This window comes from Spinacia oleracea, chromosome 3, assembly GCF_020520425.1.
Source record: "Spinacia oleracea cultivar Varoflay chromosome 3, BTI_SOV_V1, whole genome shotgun sequence".
NCBI classification, from domain to species: domain Eukaryota; kingdom Viridiplantae; phylum Streptophyta; class Magnoliopsida; order Caryophyllales; family Amaranthaceae; genus Spinacia; species Spinacia oleracea.
Genome location: NC_079489.1, coordinates 13,695,037 through 13,709,795, shown reverse-complemented (window position 1 = coordinate 13,709,795; position 14,759 = coordinate 13,695,037). Strand labels below are relative to the sequence as shown.

The window sequence follows — 14,759 nt, the reverse complement described above, 5'->3', positions numbered from 1 at the left end:
GCAATTCCAGCCCAATCATTCTTATAAGCATTTATTACAGAGCTATCAGCATAATCTGACTTAAGCATCGGAGGGGTAATTCTCGGATCACCCCCGAGGCTAGTTAACGGGTTCACTGTGCAGGACCCAGTCAGCAATCTCAGTCGGAAGTCAGTCATCCCTTTCCTGTTCCAAGTCCGCTACCGGAACAATTGGCGCTAGAAGGAGGGCACCCCCACTTGTAAGCAGAACCTACAGCCAGGCACACAAAAAAAAAAAAAAAAAAAAAAACCCCCGGATCATCAAAAATCACCCTTGAAAATGGAGAGTACGCAGTCGGATTCGTACAAGAGAAGCAAAAAGCAGGCCTCGAAAGCAACCCCACAGAGTACACAGACGACAAAAACAACAACCCCATTGAAACCCACGCTGTTCTCGGCAGAGCCAATAATAACACCCGTCAATGACCAACCCACCCCCCAGCTAGGGAGCCAGTCGGTAGTCAGCAAAACTACGACTGCAGCAACACCCTTACATGTCCTGGGATACTCAGTCGAGGACGACGACTCAGACGGAGAGCCCGAAAGCCCAGCCCAGGATGATACACAAATGTCGTCTGAACTCGCCAGTCAGTTCTCGGAGGAACAGTTGGCTACGGCAAGAGCGGTGATGGCCGCGTTGTCGGCCCTGAAGCCAGCGAGAAAAGCAAACACATAACCCGCACCCAGGAAAATCATACACCAGACTACGGAAACACCAGTCGGCGAAAAACGGAAGAGACTGCCGATAAGAAACCTATTCGGAGAGCAGATCCTAGTGCAACAAGAACAACACCCCAATATAAACCAGGCAATTGCTCTGCGCAGTCGGCCAGAACCCATGGTCATCGAAGAGACAAGAGAAGCACCCCAGAGGTACGCGCCGCGCCGTTACACCATCCAACCTGCAAACTCCCCCCTGTGCGCGGACATTCTGGAGGAACCAATGGAGAAATTGAAGTTCCCACTCTGCAAGTATGACGGATCCACAGATTCGGAGGTCCATTGCAACACATTTGAGCAACATATGATGCTGTATACAGATTCCGACGCCATGTGGTGCAAGGTATTTCCCTCAACGCTGCTGGGAGTGGCATCCGGCTGGTATAAGGGACTACCGAAGGGGTCGATATATAATTATCGACAGTTAGAAGCAGAGTTCATGCTACGGTTCATCAGTCGGCAGCAGAGAAAGAAAACGTCGGGAGAACTGATGGCAGTCACCCAAAGAAGCGGAGAGTCCTTAAGAGATTACCTCACCAGATTTAACAACGAGTCCACCAGCATACCAAACTTGCAACAAGAGATAGCTGTGGTGGCCCTGATGAGAGGAATGAACCACTGCGAGTTCAAAAAATACTTGGGAAGGAAATCCTTCACCGATCTGGGAAGCGCACCGATGAAGGCCCACGAATACATCAAAAGCGACGAGCTGATGACAATCTCAAATCACTATCAGTCGGCACAGACTAGAAATGCCGCACCAAGGCCGGTTCAGCCGGCGTAGCAAAGTCAGAACAGGGGGTTCAGAAAGGATGAACAGAGGAAGGACCCAAGAGGGAGAGATTACCAGAAACAGTCAACCAGCATATACCCCACATTCCATGAATACACCCCATTGAACGCCCCAAGAGCCGCAATTTACAATGTCAACAAGAACGAAAACTAGAAGAGGCCCCCACCAATGAGCGACAAACCCCGACCACAGTCGAAGTACTGTGCATTCCATGATGACTGTGGACACTATACGGAAGACTGCAGAGACTTGAAGGATAACATCGAGGATATGATCAGGAGAGGCTACCTGTAGAGCTGTCAAAAATCGACCCGACCCGAAAACCGACCCGAACCCGACCCGAAAATACTGGGTCCTGAACAAGATATTGTGACCCGTAACCCGATTTTATCCGAACCCGAGCAACCCGAAAAGGAATTGGTCAAAACCCGACCGAACCCGTTTTGGACCCGACCGTTTGAAAATCATTGTATTTATAGTAATAAATGAGATTATGAGAAAATTTAAGCATAAAAAACACGCTATTTTTACTATTGTTCTGTGTAATATGATTTTAATTTGAATTATACGCCATTTTAATGGTTGAATTTGACAAAATATAAACTTTCGTAGGAAAATTTGTTAATTTGTGCCAATATTTTGTATATTTTTCACCTAAATTAATGAAAATATAATGCGCGTTTTAAAATCTCTTAACCCGTTGGGTCAACCCGAACCCGAAAGTTCTGGGTCTTGAACAAGCATTTGTAAACCCGAACCCGAAAGTGACCGACCCGATTCAACCCGAACCCGAAAGTAATTTTTCACAACCCGACCCGACCGACCCGTTTGACAGGTCTAGCTACCTGACACAATATAAAGCCCGACAGAACAACAACAACCAACAGAATAACAGTCGGCAAAGCAATAGCACAAACAATAGATTACCATCCACCCAAACACCACTCCGAATAGAGCAGAAGGCACCAGAAACCAGTCGGAGTGGGGAGGCTAGAAACAATGGCCAGAAGGGGCCGACAGTATGGGTCATATCCGGAGGATCGTGCCATGGAGGAACAATCAGTGGAGCCGGCAGAAGTCTGGGCGAACACCGCCACCTGATAAACTACCATAGCACCAGAAAATGGCCGGCACCCCAAGTCATGCCAAATATCTCATTCACCCTAGCCGACTGTCGCGGAATTATATACCCTCACGACGACCCACTGGTTTTGGGCCTCGAAATAGCAAACTTCCCAGTGAAACGAATACTGGTGGATGGAGGGAGTTCAGCGAACATTATCTTTTGGGAAGCCTTCGTTCAGCTGAAAATAGACGAGAAAGAGCTCACACGAGTCAACTATCCTGTGATAGGATTCTCCGGAGCCACGGTCTTCCCGGAAGGTAGCATCAGGCTACCAGTGCAGATTGGAGAGGGAAGGACCGCAAGGGACCTAATGGTAGACTTCTTAGTAATCAAAGTGCCGGCTGCGTACAACGTCATAGTGGGACGGCCATTCATCCACGATGCACAGGCAGTGGTATCAACATACCATCTAACCATGATATACATGTCTAACTTTGAGAAGGCTGAGAGAATCCGAGGCAGTCAAGAGTCAGCAAGATCATGCTACTTGACGACATTAAAAACACCAGGCCGACTGACCCCATCCAGGAATATAACGAGAGAGGCAGCAATGAAAAGACCGGCAAAAGGCCAAACCCCAAGACCGGAGGGCGAGCAATCTCTTTTGCCCAAGAAGGAGAAAAGGCAGAAAATGGAGTCACCCACAATCGAAAGCATCGAAAAGGGGACTACTCTACCTAGGGTAGAGGCCGGAGGAGAGTCGGAAGAAGTCGAGCTGGTAGAAGGAGAAATTGGCAGAACAGTGAAGATAGGAACCGACATTGACCCCCAGTTGCGGGTAAACATGATCGGTCTGTTGAGAGAACACGCGGATGTGTTCGCATTTTCCGCAGACGAAATGCCAGGTATAAGCCCAGAGGTAATCGAGCACCGACTGAATGTCGACAGAGCAGTCAGGCCGGTAAAACAAAAGAAAAGAAACTTCTCAACAGAAAAAAATCAAGCAATACAGGAAGAGGTAGAAAAGTTGCTGGCAGCGGGATTTATTGAACCATGCGACTACCCAGAGTGGTTGGCCAACGTCGTAATGGTTAAGAAGTCAAACGGCTCGTGGAGAATGTGCGTAGATTTCACAAACCTTAATAGAGCATGCCCGAAGGACTGCTACCCACTGCCAAGAATCGACAGGCTAGTCGACTCTACATCTGGCCATGCGCTGCTCAGTTTCCTTGACGCATTCTCCGGGTACCACCAAGTCAGCCTTGCAAAGGCCGACAGGAAAAAAGCAGCATTCATCACTGAGGGGGGAGTATTCTGTTACAAGGCTATGCCGTTTGGGTTAAAGAACGCTTGGGCAACGTACCAAAAACAGGTCGACAGAGTGTTCGCAAACCAAAAAGGCCGCAACATTGAAGTATACGTCGACGACTCCATAGTGAAAAGCAAATTGGAGACCGACCATTTAGACGACCTCAGAGAAACGTTTGAAACTCTGCGCCGTTACCAAATGAAGCTGAACCCCAAGAAATGTGTGTTCGGAGTGAAATCGGGGAAATTCTTGGGTTTCCTTGTCAGCGAGAGAGGCATAGACGCAAACCCAGATAAGGTAGAAGCAATACTCAGTCTGCCCCAACCAAAAAGCATCAAAGATGTACAAAGGCTGACAGGAAGAATGGCAGCTCTGACAAGATTTGTTAGCAAATCAGCCGACAGGTCGATCCCATTTTTTAACACTCTTAAGCAGAACGGAAAATTCCGGTGGGGAGAAACCGAGGAAAGGGCCTTTGAGAAGGTAAAAGACCATCTTCGTGCTTTACCGACGATAGCCAGGCCGGAAGAGGGCGACAAGCTACAGTTGTATGTGTCTGCTTCAGCCCAAACCGTTGCTGTCGTACTAATCAGTGAAAAAGACAAAGTCCAGCAGCCGATATACTTTGTCAGCCACATTTTGAATCCGGCAGAAGCGAGATACTCGCTGATAGAGAAAGTGGCCTATGCAGTCCTGATAGCCGCCAGAAAGCTCAGACCATATTTTGATGCACATACCATACAAATTCTGACGAACTTCCCACTAGAGGAGGCTTTGCAAAAAATGGATACAGCCGGCAGGCTGTTGCGATGGGCAATAGAGCTGTCGGAGTACGATCTTGAGTTTCACCCGCGCAATGCAATAAAAGCACAAGCCTTGACCGACTTCGTAGTTGAAGCATCCTATCAAGAGGATGAAACCAAAGCAGAATCCTCGGAAGTATCAGTAGACGGGTCAGCCGCTCAGTCGGGAGCGGGAGCCGGCGTTGTCATGACCTCTCCGACAGGAGATAAGTTCGAATACGCAATCAGATTCACTTTCGCAGCTTCGAACAACGAAGCAGAATATGAAGCAGCCATTGCAGGGGTACAGCTATGTTTGTTGGCAGATGCCAAGAGGATAGTAATGACAACAGATTCTCAGTTGGTGGCAAATAAGTTTTCGGGAGAGTATGAAACAAAAGAGCCGTCAATGCGGCGGTATCAAGAAAAACTGAAGACGTTGACAGCGAAATTAGAGGCTTTTGAGATCAAATTGGTCCCCAGAGCATTGAACACTGCCGCAGACAGCCTAGCAAAACTGGCCAGTTCGAAAGCAATCGAGCTCAGTCGATCAGTAATGATAGAAATCATGCACAGAAGGAGTACGGAAGAAAAAGGAAAAGAAATAATGGTCATCACGGCAAACAAAGAGTGGTACGACGATATCTGGACGTACAAGACGACTGGAGTGCTCCCGGGCGATATCAGGGAGGCAAAGAAAATCAAAAAAGACAACGTCATATATCAGGGACAACTCTATAAAAGAGCATTCAGCCTCCCCCTGCTGCGGTGTTTGACGGCATACGAATCCGCAAGGTTAATCGAAGAAATGCATGAAGGAATATGCGGAAACCATGTAGGAGGAAAAACACTCGCTTTGATCTTCCAAAGACAAGGTTACTACTGGCCAACCATGGTCGAAGACGCACAGAGCTACGTCAAGAAATGTGAAAAATGCCAGCTATTTGCCCCAGTAATACGTATGCCAGCAAACGACTTGATGCCCATTCTGAATCCAATTCCATTCGCCCAGTGGGGAATGGATATTGTAGGACCCTTCACAACAGCCTCAGGAGGCAGGAAGTTCTTGATTGTTGCCGTCGATTACTTCACAAAATGGATTGAGGCCGAGCCGGTAGCAAAGATAACAGCCAACCAGGTACGAAAGTTCATCTGGAAAAACATCATAACAAGGTTTGGAATACCGACAGCAATAGTATTCGACCATGGATGCCAGTTCGACTGCGAACCTATACGAGCATTCTTGGCAGACTACCGGATCAAGTTCGCATACGCTTCAGTCTGCCACCCATAGAGTAACGGACAAGCCGAGGCTGCAAACAAACAAATACTCGTAGCCCTTAAGAAAAAGCTGGATGAGTTCAAGGGCAAGTGGGCAGACACAGTCCCAGAGGTTCTATGGGGTAACAGAACGACGGTTAAAGAAGCAACGGGAGAGAGCCCTTTCAAACTATGCTTCGGATCAGAAGCAGTCATACCGGCTGAAGTAGCACTACCCACCTTCCGCATCCAGCATTATGAAGAACAGGGAAACGACTAGCCCCCTCAGTCACCAATGTTGCAAGATACGACAAAACGAAATAAAAGGTTGAGCACATTGGCTCAGTCAGCAATGTTGCAAGATACGACAAAACGAAATAAAAGGTTGAGCACATTGGCTCAGTCAGCAAGTTGCAAGATACGACAAAACGAAATAAAAGGTTGAGCACATTGGCTCAGTCAGCAATGTTGCAAGATACGATATAAACTAAATCGAAGGTTGAGCACATTGGCTCAGTCAGCAATGTTGCAAGATACGATATAAACTAAATCGAAGGTTGAGCACATTGGCTCAGTCAGCAATGATGCAAGATACGATATAAATTAAATCGAAGGTTGAGCACATTGGCTCAATTCAGCAATGATGCAGGATACGATATAAATGAAATCTAAGGGTGAGCACATTGGCTTAGTCAGCAACGAGGCAAAATACGACATAAAGTAGTGTAACAACTAACAGGTTGAGACTAATCACGTTGGGAGGAAGAAGGTATAGTAACGGTGCATGGCGGATGGAGGTGCAACCCACTTGGCTAAAAAAATACATTGCTTAGCTAGTTAAAAAAAAACACACTGACCAATTGAGGTTGATATGAGTGGTTAAGGGTCTCTTGCTCCTTAACTAAGGTCTTGGGTTCGAGCCTTGAAAATGAAAAAAATATCAACTGGGAGGAATGCTGCCCATCGAGGTACCTATGCAAACTCCCGCGAAATTAGTCCACTCGCTAAAGGCGGTGGGAACTCCTCGTAGTAGAACCCAAAAAAAAAAATACACACTTAATTTTGGTTAAACACGTTACGTGTACTTTCTGAATCCGCCATTGCAATGTGCTATCAATTTCAGATTTCAAACAATTAGCTTCTCTATGGAATTTATCTATGGTCCTACCCGTGAGCTATATTTTATGAGAAAGACTTAACATGAATTATTTGAAAATAAAAAAATAAAAAGTTTGCACAAAAATGAGAGCCAAGAATTAGAAGTGGGGTAAAAGAGCAAGTATTCCTCCACGTGATATTGGGACACAAGATAACGTAGATCCACGTGAAGTTTTATATAACGTCTCTTAACACCCACGTGATTAACTTTGTGCTCAATCAACTTTCACTATACCCACTTCACTTCGACGGTTCAACTACATTTTGGGCCATCTTTGTTTTTGTTTGTGTCCTTTCTCATTTTTTTCTGGTACGGAACCTCAATTTACTACTCTAAAATGTTTCAAAATTACTAGTTATACTAAGATCTATAGAGTTTCTCATGAATTGAAAAGGTTAGTATAACATAAACTTACCATGTAGGTTCAGGTTGTCCAGTCTTTACAAAAAAACGGTTAGTGTTATTAGTCACGCTTCGTTTAAATTTAGATTTACTGTCCGGCTAATATTAACAATTCTGAAAAAGGATCATATGACGTAAAACTCCAATGCATATTGGTTGATGGGCCTAGAGCATAGTTTGAAGAGACTCTTAGATATAAAGAATCCCCTGCAGATGCTGATTCGACATCACAAAAAACTCGTCCATGTGATTTTGGCCCCTATAGAATTCAAACAGTGGGTCGATATCTCTAAAAGACGTGTAATAATGCTTCAACAAATTTAGTCCTCCCCTTCTAATGCAAACTATGCTTTTCAATTTTCTTTTACTTTTGGAATAAGTGGAAAAGAGAAAGGAATTTCAACATTTTTCTTCCATGCCGCATATCGCTTGCCAAATGTCCTAATCTCACTAGCCTTTATATTTTGGAGAGAAAAAATTTATTGAACTGTGGTTTTCTATTTTAATAGAAAAATGCTTAACAATGTGATGTTCTAATTAGATAAGTTCACATAAGCTCGGTACAACGGTTTTCTCTTTTAATAGAAAAATGCTTAACAATGTGATGTTCTAATTAGATAAGTTCACATAAGCTCGGTAAATAAGGTAAAAGCATGTTTAATTGATTTTTAAAATTTTAAGACAACTTGTATTTGTTCTCTTGAATGTTTCAAAAACTTTGAATAGTCTAGTTTCAAGAGAATTTTCTCAACTTAAAACATCATTGATTGTGAACATGAAATTTACAAATTAGGAGACTTAATGTTAGAAGCTAAGAAAGGAAGATTCAAGTTTGAAGATCCCAACTTTGTGTGCTCCAAATATTGATAAGTTCTAGTTTAAAGAGAGGTTGCTCTCTTTTAAACCTCATTGAACATAGAAAACCTTGAACATGAAACTTTGAAAAGTTATTAGTTCTAGTTTAAAGAAGGGTTTGCGCATCTTTAAACATCCTTGAACTTTTGAAAAACTTTGGCCCTGTTTGGTTAGGAGCTATTAGATGTTAGCGAGTTTGACTAGCTGTTTGTATTAGTTGGTTTGATTAGTTAGTTGAATTAGTTGTTTGAGTAAAAGTATTTGGTAAATTAGTTGTTTAGTATGAAAAATGACCATTAAGGACATTAACATACTTTATTGTTGGATACTTTGTTTGTTAATAATATTAGACATATAGTTTATTATGTTAAATTATTTCCTCTTCATTTTTTTGAATAAAAATAAAACTAATTTATTATTTTTAAAATTATTCTTAGCTTTAAATTTTAACCACGAAGTATATAAATTCTTGATTCGCAAATAGAAAAATGTTACAAATGACATTACAAGCATGATTGCAATACCTTTCAAGTGCTTCAAAGTATGAAATTTTTGAAAAGATTTTGAAATAAATGGCTTTGAAATTGAAAGAGGATTGTTGAAATTAAATCACTTTGAGAAAATTTTCAAGTGTGATGTTCCTCCAAAAATTACTCCTCAAATAATCATTTTTTCTAGTTTAAGAGGGTTATGAATCCTTATTAAACATCGTTGGATTTGCATAAACTTTGAAATGACTTGAAATTAAAGAAAGATGGAAGGTTAAAATTGATATTAATCCCTCGAAAATTACCTAGATCCGTTGATGAGGCCTAGAGTGGTCGTTACACCAAAGGCTCCAACAAGTGATAATACTTAGTCCACTTGACTCAATCCTATGACACTACAAGTCTACAACAATTATAGTAGACAAGGGGTAAGTAAGGGTCGAACTCTCGGGGATCAAGCGTTTTCTACACTAGCAAAGCACATGTAACCACCAACACACTTCACTTCAAACACAATCAATGATTGAGTTGTTTGCACACCTTGTCATGATTTCACAAATGAGCTAGAGGTAATCTATATTAAGGGATATGTATGAGGAAGAGGGATTCGACCAAGTATAGCTATGAAAAGTCAAGGTCTCTCTTACTCTACTCAAACATGAACATATGATGAATTACAAGTTAGTATAGGGAGCATTGTGCACTACTACAAACTATTCTCACCCGATGGTTATGGTGTGGTTCAAGAATCTAGAGTTGTGTTTTCGATTTCCTACCTAGGTTTCCGATGGTCACGGTGATAACTAGGTAAATAGAAATGAGGCTCAACACCCACTATATATCATCACGCTCCTAGGTTTAATACGAAGAATGGGCGTTTTTCCTGTGTCAAAAGGAGTGTTTCCGATGTCAATGGTTCCGTGCTTAATGCCTATCTAGGAGAACAACTATAGCATGCACATGAATCACAACTTTTCCTTGGGGTTCAGAACATGGCAACAAACAAGCAAGACCAACCTAAGTCCATCTAGCATGCTCATACACCCATCTCAAGAAAGGACATAATCTCACAACAACTAGCAAAGTGAAACAAACACCAAAGTTACATACAAAAGTATAGAGACAAAAGTTTCATGCCATAATTCTACAAGAGGTCAGGTCTAAGAGAACTACACACACATAGTAAAACTTAAACATAGAAGATCTAAGAAAATCATACATGAAAACATGAATTTATATTTTGGGTAAAGAAACTCAACCTAAAAACGAACTTGAGGATGAACACCAAGTACTTACCAAATTGGAAAAAAGAAAGCCAACCACAAATCATGCACTAAAAACTCATAAAATTGTAAGAAATCTATAATTGAGAGCAACAAAGAAATTAAGCAAAGACACAACTAAAAGTACTTGAATTGAAAGAGGAGATCTTCCTCCTAAAAGTGCAGAATTCAAAAGACAAATTAAAGTAATTAAAGAGTTAAACTAGAAAGCAATAAAGTGGTGAAAGTGTGCAACCTAAAAGAAAACAAAATGACCGAAAAAAACTAATACACACTCTACACATGTGTCTTTAGGGGAAAATTCTATTTATACCAAGGGGGAACATGTGCCAAAGAAGTTGGGTAGCCGTCATGCGTCGCACGGTGTCCAGAAGAGTTGCACAGCTCGTGCAGTGGATCGTGCAATGTAATCATGCAGGGTGGCATTGCAGTGATGCATGGTCCGTGCCAAATGTTGCACGACATGCATCAGGTGGTGCACGTCCCCTGTCGTATCGTGCACGGTCCGTGCACATCTGCTATCCGAAATGGCTGCTTCAAGGCAATGAAAGGGCTACATGATTCGTGCGAGGAAGTTCCCCTAGATGCTTCACTTCTCTTCTACCCTTCTCCCATCCACAAATGTCATGCACTCTTCAAGCACATAGACTCGACTCGGTGGAAGTTTTTCACTCATACTTCTCTTCCTTCGTAAGAGCCTTTGATGATAGTGATGAGATGGGATGACGAGGATGTCGCGAAGCTTGCACTTGATTCCCATTGGTGTGGTCATTCTCTGTTTTGGATTAGCGGGAGTTCATACTTCGTTTTATCTTGGCCTCAAAATAGGGAGAGAGAAGCTCTCCGTAGAAAACAAGCAAAGAAAGGCAATAGAGTAGGAATAGCTCTAAATGCAACTATATGCAACTAAACCACGCTACTGTGTACACAAAATAGTTCATAATTGGATCTTAAATATGTGCTAATTACAAGCACGTCATCTATTATGTTGTGCTTTCCTTGCTTGGGCTCCAATATTGTTTAATATTTAGAACTTAGAACTTTGATTTTGAGATATTTTGATGATTTTTTTTGTGCCTATGTTGAACCACTAATTGGAAAGAACTTTGATGTTTTGAACTTAGACTATTTGCCTCCCATTGCATTTGAAAATGAGGCGTATTTAACTATTAAGGAGTTTAAGGCGGTGGTTTTGGCAGCTCCTGCGTCCATGGCAAGCACCTACGCCGAGGGAAGGGTCTGCGTTGGGCACTGGTTCTGCCAAATTTCCGATCAAGCCGGCGCGTCGCATAAGATGTTGGTGCTTTGTAGGCTTAGTAGGTTTTGCATTAAATGCTTGTATTAAATATTTTTCTTGGTTGGCAAGTTTTCAGAAAAGGTAAATGTCTATATATTTTTTTGCGGAAAAGGTGTCTTAGACTATTTTTGAAAAAACTGTTCGGAATGGCTTTTCGCTCGGTTTTATGGTCGGCGCTTGGTTTGTTAGATTTTATGGGTCGGCGCCCTATTTTTCAAGTTGGTACTTGATTTGATTAGAATTGTGGCTTGGGATTGATATTTGGATTCGAATTTTGGAAATCGGAATTGGGCTTTGGAACTTTGAACTGGTGTCCAGAATTGGAAATCGGAATCACTAATTGGATTTTTTTAGCTTTGAATTGGAGTTAGAAATTGAATTTTGGACTTGGAGATTAGCTTTTCGGAGCTTGGATTTGAAATTATTCCTTAGAAATATTGGTGTTTCCGCTCGTAATCTCCCAACTAAAAGTAAGCTGGTGGTATCGTCATTGGAGTTTTAGGGGAGACACAATTTTGGTCTCTATAGAGATCCTCTTTGGGAACATCTCAGATCTTGTGCTGATTTCAGTAATGAAACTTGGGTGACTATGGGGGATTTCTATGCTCTCATGCACCTTGATGATAGAAATTATTATGTGGTTTGACTTTTTGAAGTGAAGACAATGAGAAGTTGTATGGCCTACTGCAATCTGATAGAAATATAAACAGTAAAAAGACACTTTACATGAAAAAATAAACAAGATGGCGAGGATATGATTTTTTCAAGAATAGACAAAATTTTGGCTAACTTAGCACGAGGTGACTTGCATGAAAATGCAAAGGAAACTTTTTCCCTTGGAGATATTTTGATCATTGCCCAATGGTACTTATTTGTTCCATAAATGACACTCAAAGAAACGTTTTAGGATTTACGATATGTGGACCATAGCAACTTCAATGAGCTAGTTGAGTCAGACTAGAGTAAACATGCTTATGGTACCTTATTTTTAGGGTCTTACAAAAGTTGAAATGAACCAAAGATGATATGAAGTCCATAAACAAACTAGCTTCGTTGCACTCTAATTCTAAGAATCATCAGCTAGCTAGCAGCAGCAGATAAAGAAGCCTCCATAACTTACAAAGCAAATAATGAGAAATACATCTCTTTCTTGCAACAAACATCTGAAGTTCACTAGCTTCGGTATGGAGATGAAAGTTCCAAATATTTTCACCAGAGTACTAAGTAGAGAAGAAAACATAACAAGTTCCACTTTATTCATGATGAGAATGGAGTTTGGATTCAGAATGCATTTATACAATTCTATAAAACTTTGTTTGGCACCAAAATGGAATAGAGAAGGCTTGTTCACCTTGAAATTATGAATAGGGCTAAACTGAATTATGCATGTGTTTTTTGTTGTTGATGTTAAGAGTGTGCTTGGTGTTATTCCCAATAACAGAGCTCCAACGTTAGATAGGTTTAGCAGTAAGTTTTTTCAAGGCCTCTTGGGATGTAATCGAGATTCATATCTATGCCGCCATAATTTTGAACAATAGGAAAATCGTAGAGTGAAGTAAATGTCACTTCCATCACTTTGGCGCCTATCGTTAATGTTCCTGCTTCAATTATGCGGGGGACTTTAGACATATTGCATGTTGCTAAATTATCCGCAACTGCATCTAAAAACTCGTGTATGAGAAGCTAAATTATGTGATGCTTGACGTTATCTCCCATAACCAGGGAGCTTTTGTTTTCGGCCGATGGATCAATCTCACAATGCGATTTTGTCAAGACATTATTAAAATTATAAATAAAAAGTCAATATATTCCTAGTTGTCTTATGAAACTAGATCATCTCACAAAAAGCCTATGACACAATGGAATGGGATTTCATTGAGGAAGTCAAGAAAGATTTTGGGGTTTCCACAACATTTTATTAATCTCATTATGACTTGCCAAGACTCTATTTTGATTAAAGGGGGTGCCAAATGATCTGATTAACCAAGTTGAGGCTTGAGACAAGTGGATCACTGATCTCCCCTTCTTTTCACTATGTGCATAAAATATTTTTCAAGGACCATGTTTACAGTTGGGGAGCATCCTAACTTCAAGTTTCACTCTAGGCGTAACAAACTAGGTTTGAACCACATTTGTTTTAATTTGCTGATGAGTTCTTAATTTTTTGTAAGGGTGAGGCAGATGTCATTAAGCTAATGCTTGATGATTTCAACACCTTTTTTTTGAAACAAATGGGTTAATGGTCAACCCTAATAAATCGAGCTTCTATCTATTATTGTGGAGTTGATGATATGGCTATTTAGTATCGACACTTTTGCTAAGTTGTCTTGTCTCAGGTTTGGGTCAATCCTCTTCAAATACCTAGGGGTCCCAATCAGTTTTTGTGAACTTAAAAATAGTGATTGTGGCAGTCTAGTAGAGAAAATGATGGCAAGATAATGATCTGGAGCTCAAAGAACATTTCATTTTCCAGAAGGACACAATTGATCAACTCGTTGTGAATAAGATCAATGTTTGTGTATACTAGTCTCAAACTTTCATTTTTCCTAAACCATTCTGAATAAGATCAATGCTATGTGCATGTCCTTCCTTTGGTTTGGTGCTTATGATTAGGGTTGTCAAAAACTGACCAGATCCAACCGAGTTATGACAAAAACCAAAGTGACCCGGAAAAAATAACACACATTCGATCCACATAAGCATAATGGCCCCGTACAATTACATTACCTGACTATACCTGAACCGATTATACCCGACCCGTAACCGACTGATGACCCGATTTGACACCCCTACTTATGATGATGGCAGACCCGGTGCAGTGGCTTGGGATAGATTATATGTGCCTAAAAACCGAGGGTTGGGGTTTAGGAACCTCATTCTTTGGAACCAAGTAGTAGGAAAATGAGCTTGGGTAATAGCTAAAAACCAGGGTAACCCTATTGGTGAGATGAGTACATGCTTTATACGCCAAGAATAAAAACTGGGATCAGTTTGTAGCTACTAACAAATTAACAATGCTAGCTCGTCTATCAAATTTGTCCACAAAGTCAAAAACAGCAGAAATATAGCACTACTGTCTGCTCTGAGGCTTCAACCCTCTAAATAATATAGTAAGGAGATGTAAAGTACTCTCACTGTGGCTGAGCAGGGTACAAAGGTGGACTAGAACAAGCAAGTATGAAACAAGCAAGAAAGTGAAACAAAAAACAATTACTACAAGGTACAGAGTTGGCAAGAGTAGAATGATTAAGTTGTTATTCAGTTATAAAAAAAATTGGGAACTAAAAACCGAAAATCCGAAATGAAATTGAACGAACCCTAAGTA

At 41.4% G+C, this 14,759-nt stretch overlaps 1 protein-coding gene across 1 annotated transcript; it reads left to right on the top strand.

Moving 5' to 3' along the window:
• Nucleotides 1-1,701: 1,701 nt before the first annotated feature.
• On the top strand, nucleotides 1,702-6,230 carry LOC130469489 (uncharacterized). The gene is made up of 3 exons (XM_056838830.1): nucleotides 1,702-1,823; nucleotides 2,369-5,828; nucleotides 5,985-6,230. The coding sequence occupies exons 1-3, from the start codon at nucleotides 1,702-1,704 to the stop codon at nucleotides 6,228-6,230; spliced, it is 3,828 nt and encodes a 1,275-aa protein (XP_056694808.1).
• The last annotated feature ends 8,529 nt before the right edge of the window (nucleotides 6,231-14,759 follow it).